The 16,017-nt window shown below is 38.5% G+C and overlaps 1 protein-coding gene across 1 annotated transcript in view; it reads left to right on the forward strand.

Annotated features, from left to right (window-relative positions):
- LOC139940295 (uncharacterized) overlaps positions 1-16,017 on the forward strand; it is a 34,913-nt gene that overhangs the window by 8,050 nt on the left and 10,846 nt on the right. Inside the window, exons 4-7 of the mRNA XM_071936485.1 lie at positions 517-718; positions 1,879-2,616; positions 3,598-3,912; positions 5,746-5,988. Coding sequence (XP_071792586.1) covers positions 517-718; positions 1,879-2,616; positions 3,598-3,912; positions 5,746-5,988 — 1,498 coding nt within the window. The remainder of the gene's footprint in view (positions 1-516; positions 719-1,878; positions 2,617-3,597; positions 3,913-5,745; positions 5,989-16,017) is intronic.

Here is a 16,017-nt window from a genome sequence, read left to right on the forward strand (position 1 = left end):
TGTGAAAATTTGAGCTCGATCGGACATGGAAGTTGCCAGATAATAATAAAAGAAAAAACACTCTTGACACACGAAGTTGTGTGCGTTTATATATGGTTGATTTCGAGACCTCAAGTTCTAAATCTGAGGTCTCGAAATCAAATTCGTGGAAAATTACTTCTTTCTCGAAAACTATGGCACTTCAGAGGGAGCCGTCTCTCACAATGTTTAATACCATCAACCTCTCCCCATTACTCGTCACCAAGAAAGGTCCACTGCCTTTAAAACATCTGTTTAACCATTATTATGCACTTTATAACAAACGGTTACAAACGCTTTTCAAAGACCAACTCGTCCGATATAAGGCACCGGTCCCTTTAAAGAAGTTTTTTAGGCTTTTTTTCTAAAGAGGTCACCCTGCAGTTGAAGTACCATCATGCTTTCTCATAAGGATTTCAAATCAAGCCCTATCCAGAGGGCAGCCAAAGTTAGAAGTATATTTAAAGACTAATATTGCGAACATTTTTATTTAAATAGGCTTACCAATCGGTGTGCGTCAGCCCAACCCAGGCCGAGTGCCGAGTGAAATTCCTCCACACTGATGACGTCACTGCCGGACAGTCTTTAGTCTTTAGTTGCACTCCTTCTGCCGGACTCCTGTGTCAAAATTCGGATCAACCTCATCCCCAAGAGACATGCCTGGACTATGAGATCAGATTTGAATGTCCAACACCTGCAGGTAAATTAAATTAAACTTTATTCCACTAAACTCGAACACTTTCACCTGATATTAAAAGGTAATGACTACCTCTAATAAGTTGGGGTGGTTCTGAAAAGAACCGTTGGTTTTCTCTAATAAGTTTGGGTGGTTCTGAAAAGAACCGTTGGTTTCAAGGAGTTGAAACCAACGGTTCTTGTTAGAACCATCCCCAACTTATTAGAGATACATGGTGTTACCGCAAACCTTTCCATATCGTATTTCCACCATGCAAAGTTTCACACCCTACACACTTTCACCTGGTTTCTTGTAAAAAATTAAATCACAAAGACAATTGAAACGTTAGGGGAACCAGACTTGTGCGTTGATTCGGGGTAGTGCTTCTCTTGGATAAGGTCGGCATCCTCAAAAAGTAACTGCTCGAATCTGACTTTTTTAGTGGTTTCAAAAAGACACTTGTTAAAGGCAGTGGACACTATTGGTAATTGTCAAAGACTAGCCTTCATAGTTGGTGTATCTCAACATATGCATAAAATAACAAACCTGTGAAAATCTGAGCTCAATCGGTCATCGAACTTGCGAGATAATAATAAGATACAAACACCCTTGTCACACGAAATTTTGTGCGTTTAGATGGTTGATTTCGAGACCTCAAGTTCTAAATCTGAGGTCTCGAAATCAAATTCGTGGAAAATTACTTCTTTCTCGAAAACTATGGCACTTCAGAGGGAGCCGTTTCTCACGATGTTTTATACCATCAACCTCTTCCCATTACTCTTCACCAAGAAAGGTTTTATACTAACAAGTATTTTGAGTAAATAGTGTCCACTGCCTTCAACGAAAACGCACAAATACAAACAAAAAAGTTATTATGGCAGTTACCAGCTACTTCCACACCGATCTGTTTCTTTTGCTATTTTGAGGGTAGTGTATTTGTTGATGCAGGATATACACCAATTTCGTTTATTGTTTCGTATTGTTTCTTCATTCAGATTTCATGATCGGTTTGTTCTATTCTGAGTAAATAACTAACAATCATTTGTGCGTGATTGGTGTACGCCAGTCTGCAAGATTAATGGCGTTGTTCTTCTTCACTTCCTCTGATAACTAAAAGTCCAATTTCTGAAATTTTGAAAGGTATAACTATGGAAATATTTTTGTTTTTCTCTTCTTTTTTTTAGATACCCTTCCAGACCCCCATTTCTACTGGGAACTGAGTGGCAAGGCAAGTGGGAGTGACAATGACCCGGTATCATGCGGTGGTACAATATACTCAATCTATCCCACTATAGGCGGCTTGTCCGGAGAGGTGCATGTGACGTCTGGGCCGTTACCGATATCTGCAGACAGTTTCGACTCATCCAATCATCTCTGCGCACACAGAACTAACATTACTAGCGACATAGATTTCGGGTTACGGCCCGACAGGTGCATCACGGATACATCTTGCTGTACATCGGGTTGGACACTGACATTCTGGATGAGATACTTGAGCCTCCCAAGCAGTCTAAAACGACACGTAGTATCCACGGGAGGGCATGACTCGCAAGCAAAAGGTTTCGCTATCTGTATGGCAAGAAAATTTAACTTGCAGGTCCGTGGCGATCTCAATAACAAGATTTGGGAGATGAAAATGGATACTCCTGATGTATTTCCAACTGATGTCTGGACCCATCATTGTTTCACGTACAATGCCGATGATGGAACCCGGTATTACAAGAATGGGGTGTTAAGCTACTCGCTTGCAACGGAGACTGGAATTCAAACCATCAATACAAACCCTAATGACAATATTCGTTTGTTCTCACCTAATGGTGTAAATGTAGGACGCCCTGAAGGTGATTTCAGCGATTTCAAAATGTTTTACAGAACGTTTAACGACACTGAAGTTCAAACTGCATTCCTAAGGGAAACGTCAGGTGAGTTCAACACTTAACTCTCTTAAAATGAAAGCTTAAAACATGATGGTATTCATGTAAGGTATCAGTATATGACAACACCCATGCTGTCAACAACAGCCTAGTGTGTGCAGTTTTTTTTTTAAACAGTCGGACACTTATTAGGAATAATATCTATTTGAGAAAAAGGTCAGTTACAAACCGGAACTGTACACAAGAGCGCCTAAATATATTACATTTACAACTGTTTATGATAAAAGCATATAGTAGTACAGTGCTTAGTCACCAACAACATTCATGAAATTGAAGCTCAAGTAAGGTTCTAGGCCCAATTTCGTAGAGCTGCTAAGCACAAAAATTTGCTTAGCATGAAATTTCTTTCTTGATAAAAACAGGATTACCAACCAAATTTCCATTTGTTGCATATTGCTTGTTACCTGTATTCAGCTGTTGTGTTGTTTATCCTGAAAATCACGTGGAAATTTGGTTTGTAATCCTGTTCTTATCAAGGATTGAATTTCATGCTAAGCATATTTTTGTGCTTAGCAGCTCTATGCGATTGGGCCCTGGTCACCACTACGTGTTTACAAAGCTCTAGGTAAGTTCTAGTTGTGCAAACATTCGTGAAAGTGAACACTGACGTGAATGTAGCAACTGCCATGCTCCGTGTTTATTTTTTTAACACAAATCTCTATTATCTTACTTCTGTGGCCCTCCTGTTTGAGGTTTGGCAACAACCGTTTATGAACTGACAAATGAAGACGAGCAGAGTATACTGTTCTAAACGTCGAGACCAAACCCGGATTTTTTCAAAGCGGATACCTCCTTTAAAAGAAAACTAATACGTGGCTGTACCCGCATTCTTACAAATTATTACAGTTCATTCGTGATGTTCATACTATGCAGAGCTTAAAACATCACTCAATGACAATTATTGATGGTTGATGACCAGCTCAAACTTGTTGTTTTCGTTCGTTTGTAATCAAATATCTGTTTTTGCAGATTCAAACTTAGTGATTCACTACTTGGTGGAGAAAAACACTGACGACCCCTTCGATGTGGAGTTGGTTTGCTTAGCGAAATCTGGAAGTCACCCGAAGATCACCTGGCATCGCTCTGATGACGAGGCCCACTTCTACGTGGTGTCTCCTTCATCAAACGTTGATATCGTCGAAAGCTTTCCCAATATCTTTAGGACGCGGTCGGAGTTGAAGTTTCGCTCTATGAAACCGGCGTCTGACGTTGTTATTGCATGCGAGGCATCGGATGTTGCCGGCTCCAAGGGAAGTATATCAAAGAGTATTACCATTCCTAAAGGTAACGATGTGTTATGCAATGTCATGTGTTTGTCTTGGTTGTGTCATTTCCCTCATACTTTTGATAACAGTGCCTGCGTAATGACATCAAATCAACTCATTGAAGGGGGTACTAGGCATGTAAAGGCAGTGGACACTATTGGTAATTACTCAAAATAATTATTAGCATAAAGCCTTAGCTGGTGACGAGTCATGAGGAGAGGTTTTGGTATAAAACATTGTGAGAAACGGCTCCCTCTGAAGTGACACAGTTTTCGAGAAAGATGTAATTTTCCACGAATTTGATTTCGAGACCTCAGATTTAGAATTTGAGGTCTCGAAATCAACCATCTAAACGCACACAATTCCGTGTGACAACTTGGGTGTTATTTTTATTATCTCGCAACTTTAATAGACGACAATTGAGCTAAAACTTTCACAGGTTTGTTGTTTTGTGCATATGTTGACAACACCAACAGTAGCAACAACAACAACAACAACAATAACAGCAGCAACAGCAACACCAACACCAACAGCAACACCAACAGTAGCAACAACAACACCAACAGCAACACCAACAGTAGCAACACCAACAGCAACAACAACATCAACAGCAACACCAACAGTAGCAATAATAACACCAACACCAACAGTAGCAACACCAACACCAACACCAACAGCAACACCAACAGTAGCAACAACAACACCAACACCAACAGCAACACCAACAGTAGCAACACCAACACCAACAGCAACACCAACAGTAGCAACAACAACACCAACACCAACACCAACAGCAACACCAACAACACCAATAGCAACACCATCAGTAGCAACAACACCAACCCCAACAGCAACACCAACAGTAGCAACAACAACACCAACACCAACAGTAGCAACACCAACACCAACACCAACAGCAACACCAACAGTAGCAACAACAACACCAACACCAACAGCAACACCAACAGTAGCAACAACAACACCAACACCAACAGCAACACCAACAGTAGCAACACCAACACCAACAGCAACACCAACAGTAGCAACAACAACACCAACACCAACACCAACAGCAACACCAACAACACCAATAGCAACACCATCAGTAGCAACAACAACACCAACCCCAACAGCAACACCAACAGTAGCAACAACAACACTAACACCAACAGTAGCAACAATAACACCAACACCAACAGTAGCAACACCAACACCAACACCAACAGCAACACCAACAGTAGCAACAACAACACCAACACCAACAGCAACACCAACAGTAGCAACACCAACACCAACAGCAACACCAACAGTAGCAACAACAACACCAACACCAACAGCAACACCAACAACACCAACAACAACACCATCAGTAGCAACAACAACACCAACCCCAACAGCAACACCAACAGTAGCAACAACAACACCAACACCAACAGCAACACCAACAGTAGCAACACCAACACCAACAGCAACACTAACAGTAGCAACACCAACACCAACACCAACACCAACACCAACAACACCAACACCAATGCCAACAGCAACAGCCAACAGTAGCAACACCAACACCAAGAGCAACAGCAACACCAATAGTAGCAACACCAACAGCAACACCAACAGCAACACCAACAGTAGCAACACCAACACCAACAGCAACACCAACAGCAACACCAACAGCAACACCAACAACACCAACAGCAACACCAACAGTAGCAACAACAACACCAACCCCAACAGCAACCCCAACAGTAGCAACAACAACACCGGTATCTACATATAGAAAAGACCAGTGAACTGTGACGTTGTAAGCTCGTTAAAAAAAATCAAACTTTACTATGTTTTTTTTCCTCAGTTCATCTTGAGATAGAGGTGGTAGCCAACAATTGTTACCTTGGCCAGGAGCCAGACTCTAACCAAGGGGGTAAACTCAGATGGGTGTTACCAGTTGACTACAACAACCGCTGTATTTGTACACGACTCCTACCAGGCGGATTGAATTTGTACACACCAGAGAGATCGTACATACCTTATTACATTGATCAGCCACCATTCAGAGCCACTGAGAGAGATTTGGTCGTCTTCATGGATTGTCCAGGTGAGGCAAAGAGATTCTTGAGCAAGTTTAGTTGTTACTCTGTATAACGAAGCTTAGTGTGAAATAACAATTATCCCTAAACATTAAAGTCACCTGGAAATATATATTTTTTCTTTCAAACATACGAGTATAATGCTTACCAACGATAAAACAATTTTGTTGGTAATTGTTTGTCACGATTTATATGTTTAGAAAATATATAAAGCTGTTTGGGGGCTGACTCCACCTACCCCTTTTGTGACGTCAATCGAGGCAGGCTTTGCCTGCATTGCGTATAGTTAACACACGTGCAAAGTATATGTACGTCCAAGTCGTGAGTTGGTACATTTCAAAAAGTGTTTTTCTGCATTCAGCAGCAATACACCTGGTCGGCATTGCCGGGGAAAAAAAACCTTTTTTTTTAACGTACAAACTCACGACTTGGTCCGTACATGTACTTTGCAACTGTGTTTTATACTCTACGCATTACAGGCAAAGTCTACCACGGTTGACGTCACGAACAGCGCCCTCTCGGGTCGGGGTCTACGCTGAAATTTGTAAATAACATAAGAACTGATTGTTTAAAACCTTAGTTAACTGTTTATTCGCATTCCACTCACAAAAAAAACCATAATATTAGTGACAAAAGCTTTATTTTGAAAAAATACCACTTCCAGGTGTTGAAAGTTTTAACAAACACGAGGAATAGTAGTCCCCTAGCTTCCCGACATTTTTATGAGAGATTTCGACCATCATTTTAAGTTGTTTTTTTAACTTATTTTTCGCCATTTTCAATGCAGTTAATTTCTCAATTATTGGCAAACCGACTCTGCAGAGTTCAACGAAAGCGGCTGAATACGCATCACATAAAGCTGTAGACGGCAAAGGTTTGACATCAACTCAAATCGGAGATTGCACACACACGAGTAAGTGGAAGTCCCTTGCTATACCCGTCGTCAACATCATAATCACAAACAAAGTGCAGCGAAGTTACATCTGTTCAACATTATGATTTCATAAAACTAATACAAGCGTAGCATAATTATTATAGCTTGATATATCAAAGTTGAATAATTATTCACCTTTCCCTCCACTATAGTTCAGAAAGTTCCAAGTTTATTGTATGTGACGCAATAAAGTTATAGTTTTTACTATGAAGACATTCAGAGCTCACCAAACTTATAACATCAAAGTACACGTTTTGATAACAACGGCTCCAATACAATTCACAGTATAATAGAATAAGCCACTATCGACAACACTTTCTTGTATAGACACAGTTAGATTTTCTGCACAGCATATATTATGTATAGAACAATATTTCAACGAGATACGATATAATTTTATCTGAGATTTTGTGTTTTTCTTTAATACATTTTTTTCCAACAGCGGATAAGGATGGTGGTGAGGTACACCCTTGGTGGAGAGTTGATCTTGAGGGTAACCATTGCATAAGGACGATTACAATCATCAATAGGATTGACTGCTGCAGTAAGTACCATTTATTTTTTTTTTCATCAAAACACGGCTTATAGGTTGTGCTTTTGCAAGATCTGTAAAGCTTACATTTGTTTACTACAGAAACAAAGTCAGTATGATCTGAAACTTTGCATGGCGGAAGTGTAACTAGGGCTTTGCGGTAACTCCATGCGGATATCTTTTTGGAAACCTAACACACTCAAAACAGATATATGTGGTGTGGCCAGCTCTCTTAGCAAAAAGTGAATCAATTGGCCTAGACCTTATGCACATGACGTGGTTTCAGTAGGGCGCCCTCACCTACAGGTTAAAATAAGGTTGTTCGTTAGCCTGAACATCTGACGTCACACTTCGAGGCTCATGAATAACGCTAGAGACCTGCCTCGAGACCGGCGTATTCACCTTTGACATTGGTCATTTCACATAGAGATAGGCAGTCAACGTCTGTTGCGGACGTAACAGCAGTGTTCTGTTTGAGCATAACAAGATCATGTCACTGCACGTATCCAACGATATCATTGTATCCAATCGAATCACAGGGACCTGTCTTTATCCGTGCGGATAAAGACAGGAGCACTGTCTATGTGTTCATTGGCCGATCCTGTGCGCCGCGCGTACAAATCCGACCGTTTCTATTTTTTCGTCACCGTTTTACCTCTAAGATGGCGGCTGGATGACGTCAATACAAAGGTCTATTAAATAATTCAGACGTTTTTGTTTTGTTTTGTTATTTACAGGTGAGCGTTTGACTGGTGCCGTTGCTAGAGCAGGGATGGACCCCATAGTAACCAACAACACCATATGCGGGGAACCAGTGACAGCTGAACAGGCTGCACCACGAGGTGGTCTTATTGAGTTTAAATGTGACCCGCCGGTGAGGGCGCGCTACGTCTTTGTAGACATACCGATAGACGCACCTGCAATGCTGCAGCTGTGTGAGGTAATGGTGAAAGAATTTCCCCTTGAGGTCTGTTCACCATAAGAAGTGTAATTAAAGCCTCAAATCACAATCACAACGTGTGAGCTTGTATTAAGTTGATAAAAAGTCATTTTTTTTGAGCGCGATGAAATTCGTCTCCCTTTTCAATCTTTTGATTAGATGTTGAAATTACTGTAGTGCGCCACGCCTGAACACAAAATTCACTTTTAAATTGTATCTGCATGTAAAATGTATTTAAAGCATAAAATCAAGTTCTATCTTGACGTCTTTTTTCACGTGAGTGTTACGCTACCTTCGATCGTGCATTCACATCAAGAATAGTCGCTGGCTGTAAACAAGGTTTTAGAATATCAATATAAACCACAAGGGAAACTGACTGGGTAAATTTTGAAAAAGAAATTGGGGTTTAACGATGACTAGAGTGGGATTCGCACAAGCTATCTAGCCCTATATTGGCGGTGTCCCTATTTTGGTCAATATCTTTGTTCGGGGTGCCAGTCAGAAGCCATACAACCGTTAACTGCCGTGAAGCCATGGATCACACCCAAATTACGATACAACCTTGGAAGCGGCAGCTAGGGGATCACCTTAAGGGGATGCGACTTTTTGTTTCAGATATTAATATAAACCACAAGGGAAACTGACTGGGTAAATTTGTAAATGATTTTTGGGGTTGAACAAAGAATTGACCAGAGTGGGATTCGAAAGAGTGGGTTTTAAAATAGTAGTAGTCCGCTTACATTAGAAATTAAAAATTGTGTTATGTAAGGCTTACTGTTTATTCCAATACAATGTCAACAAAAATGTGAGGCCTGAATGAAAGATAGAAACAAACTCAAATCAAAAACTGAATTGGAGGAAAGTTAAGAAATGAAAATCTGGAAGAAAAACCCCCAGAAGTTCTCTCTACAAGAAAGGAACTATTCACACAATAATAAAATGCTAAAAATGCAATACTCTGCACTAAAACAGCACGGTAAACAAACAAAGAAATGAATAGGCCTAAAATACCAAGGCGAACAAGAATCACATTATGTTTTGTTTTTTTAAGAAAAAGGGTATAGCTCAGTTGCTTTTCGGGGATAAAAAAAACCAAGGACATAATTATACTTGGCAATATTTCATTTTGTACTTGACATTTTGATTGTTTTACTGCATTCAAATAGACTGAGTTTAACAGTTATTATATAAAAATTACTTTATTCTTATCTTTAACAAATGTAATTGTGTTACTGTAATCTGAAACTTTTAACTTTAAGTACGCTATACTGTGTTTTTTTTTTTTTTTTTTTAGGACAATGTTATTGTTTTTAAAGGCAGTGGACACTATTGGTAATTACTCAAAATATTTGTTAGCATAGAACCTTTCTTGGTGACGAGTAATGGGGAGAGGTTGATGGTATAAAACATAGTGAGAAACGGCTCCCTCTGAAGTGCCGTAGTTTTCGAGAAAGAAGTAATTTTCCACGAATTTGATTTCGAGACCTCAGGTTTAGAACTTGAGGTATCGAAATCAACCATCTAAACGCACACAACTTCGTGGGACATAGGTGGTTTTTTTTCTCTTCATTATTATCTCGCAAGTTCGATGACCGATTGAACTCAAATTTTCACAGGTTTGTTATTTTATGCATATGTTGAGATACACCAACTATGAAGGCAAGTCTTTGACAATTGCTAATAGTGTCCACTGCCTTTAGTGTAATCTGAAGAGAAAAAAAATAAAAGACTTATTGCACCCTACGCAGACAGGTTCAATTAAAACCATGCAGCAGTAGCACGTGCACTACAGGGTGACTTCCTATTCTTCATTAAAGCCATTAGACTTTTTCGGAACAGAACAACAATTAACATTTCACAGATTTACAAATAACTTACAGGGTTTACAGAAGGTAATAAGACTTCCCTTGAAATATTGTTCCATGGAATGCTTTACTTTTTGAGAAAACACAAAAACAATTATCAATTTTCGATATCGAGAATAACGGATTTATTTTAGTGTCATGACACGCCGAAACGTGCGAAAACAAGGGTGGGTTTTCCCGTTATTTTCTCCAAACTCCGATGACCGATTGAGCCTAAATTGTTACAGGTTTGTTATTTTATACATAAGTTGTGATACCTTTGGGCCTTTGGACAATACTGTTTACCGGATATTGTGCGATTGCCTTAATGTAAATATTTTAGAATAAATGTATAGTCTTTCAACTATTATTTTGACAACTTTCATAAAAGGAGTTGTGAAGTATTACATTGATCTGGTTTATAGATATTTTAATTGAATTTATCTGGGAGGCTGTATAAATTGGTGTGTTTGATTAATACATGAAAAACCATGTGGCATAGTGCCTAAACTAAATTTGGGGGCACTATTTTCTAAGATCATGCTTTGAACGTGAAATACGATGATATAGGATGACCTTGTAGAACGGGAAAATTTCATGTAAATGGCTATGGACTATTAAAGGCAGTGGACACTATTGGTAATTACTCAAAATAATTATTCGCATAAAACCTTTCTTGGTGACAAGTAATGGGGAGAGGTTGGTGGTATAAAACATTGTGAGAAACCGCTCCCTCTGAAGTGCCATAGTTTTGGAGAAAGAAGCAATTTTCCACCAATTTGATTTCGAGACCTCAAGTTTAGAACTTGAGGTCTCGAAATCAACCATCTTAACGCACACAACTTCGTGTGACAAGGGTTTTTCCTTCTTTAATTATTATCTCGCAACTTTGATGACCGATTGAGCTCAAACTTTCACAGGTTTGTTATTTTATGCATATGTTGAGATACACCAACTGTGAATGCTAGTCTTTGACAGTTACCAATAGTGTCCACTGCCTTTAAGTGGTGGCTTTGCTGAAATAGCCACACACTACACGTGCTTTCTATATGTGTTTAAATTCAACAAATGTAACTGCTATAACATAAAACTACAAATTTCGAGTATATAAACTAAGAACTTGATGTTTTGTGTCTGACTCGAAACAAAACAAATTGGATGCTGGGTGGCAGCATTGTTACCAAGTAGAAAATACTATTCCCGTTCATTCAAAATCTTAAGTTTATCGACGCGAGCAGAAAAACTTGGTTTTAGGACTATTCCCAAGGTTACTTCATTTCGTATTTTATTTAGTTTTTAACTTGTCAATTTGGTATATATTTAAAATAAATCAACACCTTAGTTTCAAAATTAAAATTAGTTGTATTTTGTCTGTTCATTGGGGCCACATAAAGGTCGGGCGACATATAGATACAACTTTGGGGTTACCATTAGGTCGGGCGACATCTAGGTGCACATTGGGGCACATAAAGGTCAAGCGACATATGGATACAACTTTGGGGCTACATTAAAGTCTAAAAACTAAAGAGTTGAATCCAACACTTGCATTAGTTCGGTGAGTGACTACACTTTGAAAGTGTTGGATCCAGCGTTTTGTATGTTAAATCTAGTAGTTTAGGTGTTACGTCAACCTGATCCAACAATTCAAAGGAAAACGGTTGGAGTAACACTTAAATTGTTGAATTAACCCTTTTTGCGTTGGATCAAACATTTAAAATGCTAGATTTAACATACAAAACGCTGGATCCAACACTTTCAAAGTGTAGTCACTCACCGAACTAATGCAAGTGTTGGATTCAACTCTTTAGTTTTTAGAGTGCACCTGGAAGTGGTATTTTGTCAAAATAAAGCTTTTGTCGGTAAAATATGTGTTTTGATGAGTGGAATATGAATAAACAATTAACTCAGGTTTACAAAAATTAGTTTCCATGTTATTTTACAATTTGAAAATAAGCCCGACCCGTGAGGGCAATGTTTGTGACGTCAATCGAGGCGCGATGAATCGCATGCAGTGCCAACACAAGATAGTGACGCTTGGCGAAAGCTAAAAACATGCCCTCAAAGGTGAAACAATACCTGATTTTTTTTTCACGTTAAGCAAATGCTCCTTTATGTTCGTTACGTCTTTCAGGTACCTTCTTCGACTTCCCCCCTAGCTGGACAAATTATTGGGATGGCGTTTATGTTTTAGAAAAGAACTTTTCTCTTCATGTCAAAATGTGCAGTGTATTCCGGATTCTCGAAGCACGACGGCTCGAAGTGTTTGCTGCACAGCGCTGGAAAAGACGTCGGACCGGACCACTTTGCAAACTGACCCCATCTTTAGTTGTTTTGCTGCATCCAGCAGCAATGCACCTGGTCGACATTGCCGGAAAAAATGAAGAAGAAAAAAACATGCGTCTTGCAACAAGACGAAGCGTGGCGGAATTTTACGTTACTTCAGATGAAGCTGTTTCTCACAATGTTTTATACTATCAACCTCTCCCCATTGCTCGTTACAAAGTAGGGTTTTATGCTAATAATTATTTTGAGTAATTACCAATAGTGTACACTGCCTTTAAGTCTAGCTCATGAAAGTTAGTCAGTAATAGTCAGGAATAAACTGAGATCTAAATGGTATTCAATAATAATGATCCACTTTGTTTGTAGTAAATTTCATAGCAACAAATGATTTGTTTCGGGGTATTTTTCATTTAAGATAACCAAACTAAGAACTTATCAAACTGGTTGGTCATAACGTTTTACTTTTGCAACACCTTTTTTTTTTTTTTTTTTTTTTTAGTAAGGCTTTTCGATGGTAACATAATATACTTTTTAACAAGTATGAACTAATAAGAAATATTCCAAATATTAAAATTTATGGAATTTTGTAGCTGCTCTCAAACTACAAATCAACAACCATTTCAAAACATGGTGGCAGTTCTGTAGTATTATCTGTTGACGTGTGTGGATCCTGTCACGAAAATTGGTTATTTTCACTATTGAAACCTTCCCAAAATGGACTCAGTTGTTGTGTTTATGGCAGACCGCGGTGAGCGTTTAATTAAGTGATTGTCGTTTATGAGTGACACCAAGGTTTGTGAAGTCTATTTTGGCAGAAACAGAGTAGAGAGGACAAAATGTCAAATCTGAATGAAGGTTAGTAAATAATAAACTGAAATCTTACAGAGACACTTATTATAACGATGAGAGCGAGCTTCCATTCCAACACTCCATTATCACCTTTAAGAAACAAACTAAAAACAACCTGAGAAAAAAAAAATCCAACTCGGTGGTTGTCATAAAAGTCATTCGCAACGCTGTTTTATGCTTTGTGATGGATCTTTCCTAATTCTTATAAAATGTTTTTTCGAGTTATTACAGAAGCTTATTAAAGATTGCGTAAGATGACCATGATGTATTAACAGCTAGTTCGAAGCAACATTCCAGAAATTAACAATTGTTTTAATATTTTAAATGCTTAGGTCAAAAGGATTTTGAAGATAATCAGGGCAGTCAGTAAAGAATAAAATATACAAATTGTTTACATGTAAAAAGGGTAGTCGTTTCTTTCCATCAATTCTGTGTTGTGTCCATTTTAGCGTCTAGCTTCGTTTAGACTCACAACCAACGCGATAATTAGCCCATAATTTCACCAACGCGTGGAGGCTACCGATTCGTTCGTATTGTTTGATACACGTAAGATTCATCGAAGCGACTCAATCTTTGTGGCCTGAATATTAATTGTAAGTGAATTTTGTTCGCCCCATTGTTAACTATAATGAGTGCGAGGTTGTTTGGGGGCGTGCTGCAAGCTAAATTAGTTGTAACGTGTCGTATAACGACGCCCAATATCCAGAGATGCAACAGGTCTTTTGAGAGGAGAGGCACCTATAAACCGGCGTATCTTTCAATGGCTTTCTCATATTATTAAGCAATGATTAAGGCATGGAAATGCACTATATTTAAAACGTTCAAAGTCATAATTGCTTGACAATGATTACTGTGATGCGTTGCAAGTTGTACATAAATAAAAGACGAACAGTACATAAATAAAAAGTGTTGCGATTAAATATGACGCAGTTTGGATTGATGGCAGTATTCATTTGGGCTATAGACGGTAAGTCGTATAAGAAATATAAGAAATCGAATCTAATTGCATTTTCAGCTTTTGAGCAGAAGAGAACTTAGTTTTAGTCAGATCTTATTTGGGGCTTTTAATTCTGATTTTCCCTCTCGTTTATCTACTGCATTTTTCTATCATAAACACCAGCGGCTTTTTACACAGTTTTCTTCTCCGCAATATTATGTTATTGTCTGAGCTTGGATCTTAATAAATAGCAAATATTAGTCAAATACAAATCACGTCATTGTGACGTCATCATGTGTCATAATCTTCTAAAATGTGCATTATAGAAAGGTTTGCGGTAACACCATGTAATGACTATCTCTAATGAGTAGGGGTGGTTCTGAAAAGAACCGTTGGTTTCAACTCGACGTTTCAATCATTATGCTCTGATCGTCTTCTGAAGAAAGCAGTCGAGTTCCGTTGAAACCAACGGTTCTTTTCAGAACCACCCCAACTCATTCGAGTTAGTCATTACATGGTGTTACCGCAAACCTTTCTATGTCGCATTTCCACCATGCAAAATTTCAAAACCTACTGAAAAATGTGCATTGTTCAACGTTTAATATTTTCACACATGAACTTGAACGATCAAGCTGAAACATTATTGGTGTTCAAGCAAAGATGTCTTACATACATAAACCAATATGTACTGTTAACAACGCCATTTAGGTGACGTCACCTTCATGGGTGCAGTTCTACAAATGGATGTGGGTTGAAATTTTGATTGATTGGGAGGACATCACGTGTAGGTGTTTAAACGGATGATATAACCACAGCCAGAATTGTTTAAGCATGGGCGGGCGTGACACGCGAGCTTGCACCTGTGCTTATGTTTATTCTTTCATATTGGTCGAGAGCAACGTCTGGAACATCTGTGACACATCACACGATACGTGCGACGCGCACGCCAAACTCCTTATAAGGAGTTTTTATCAGGGGGCCTTACCATTTCATAGCTGGAGGGGTGTTTTTGTTGAAAGAAATCATTGAACAATTTATAATTGTTGCATTTTTTTTTTCAAAAAGTGTATATGAATGGGAATTATTGCATCCAGACTGCAACCGGTATTAACTGGGTGTTTAAAACCGGCCAAGCACATATTTATTCCCTTATTATACTATGTTAAAGTGGCTGTAATACATTCGAAATATCTTTCTGTTTTTTGTTTTTTGGTGAAGGTGTATAGTTATTATGTTTATAATGTACATATTTCAAAATGTCCACAGATTTACATTAAACTTACGGGGTTTGAATATAATGATAGTGGAAAGTTTTCCTTGAAATATTACTAACTGGGGTTCTGTAGTTTTTGAGAAATGAGTAAACCAAGTCACAAAATAACTATCGTCTCAGGAAGACGAAAATTATTTTAGCATGTAAAATCACATTCACCAGTTATGATATCATACCATAATCATAGCATAACTGGTTTTAACCAGTTATGCTACGTTTTTTACATGATAAGACTGAGACGAACACTTATTTCTCAAAAACTACAACACCTCAGTAAGTACACTTTCAAGGGAAGCTTTCTACCATCATAATATTCAAACTGTGTACGTTTAATGTAAATATAGCTTTGTGTGTTGTGTTAGGAAAAAGTACATAGATGGATGGATGGAAGGAAGTAAGGACGTAGGGTTTGGGGTCACTGAAAGAGCCGATAACAATATTAAAC

This window comes from Asterias amurensis, chromosome 8 (genome assembly GCF_032118995.1).
Source record: "Asterias amurensis chromosome 8, ASM3211899v1".
In the NCBI taxonomy this organism is placed as follows: domain Eukaryota; kingdom Metazoa; phylum Echinodermata; class Asteroidea; order Forcipulatida; family Asteriidae; genus Asterias; species Asterias amurensis.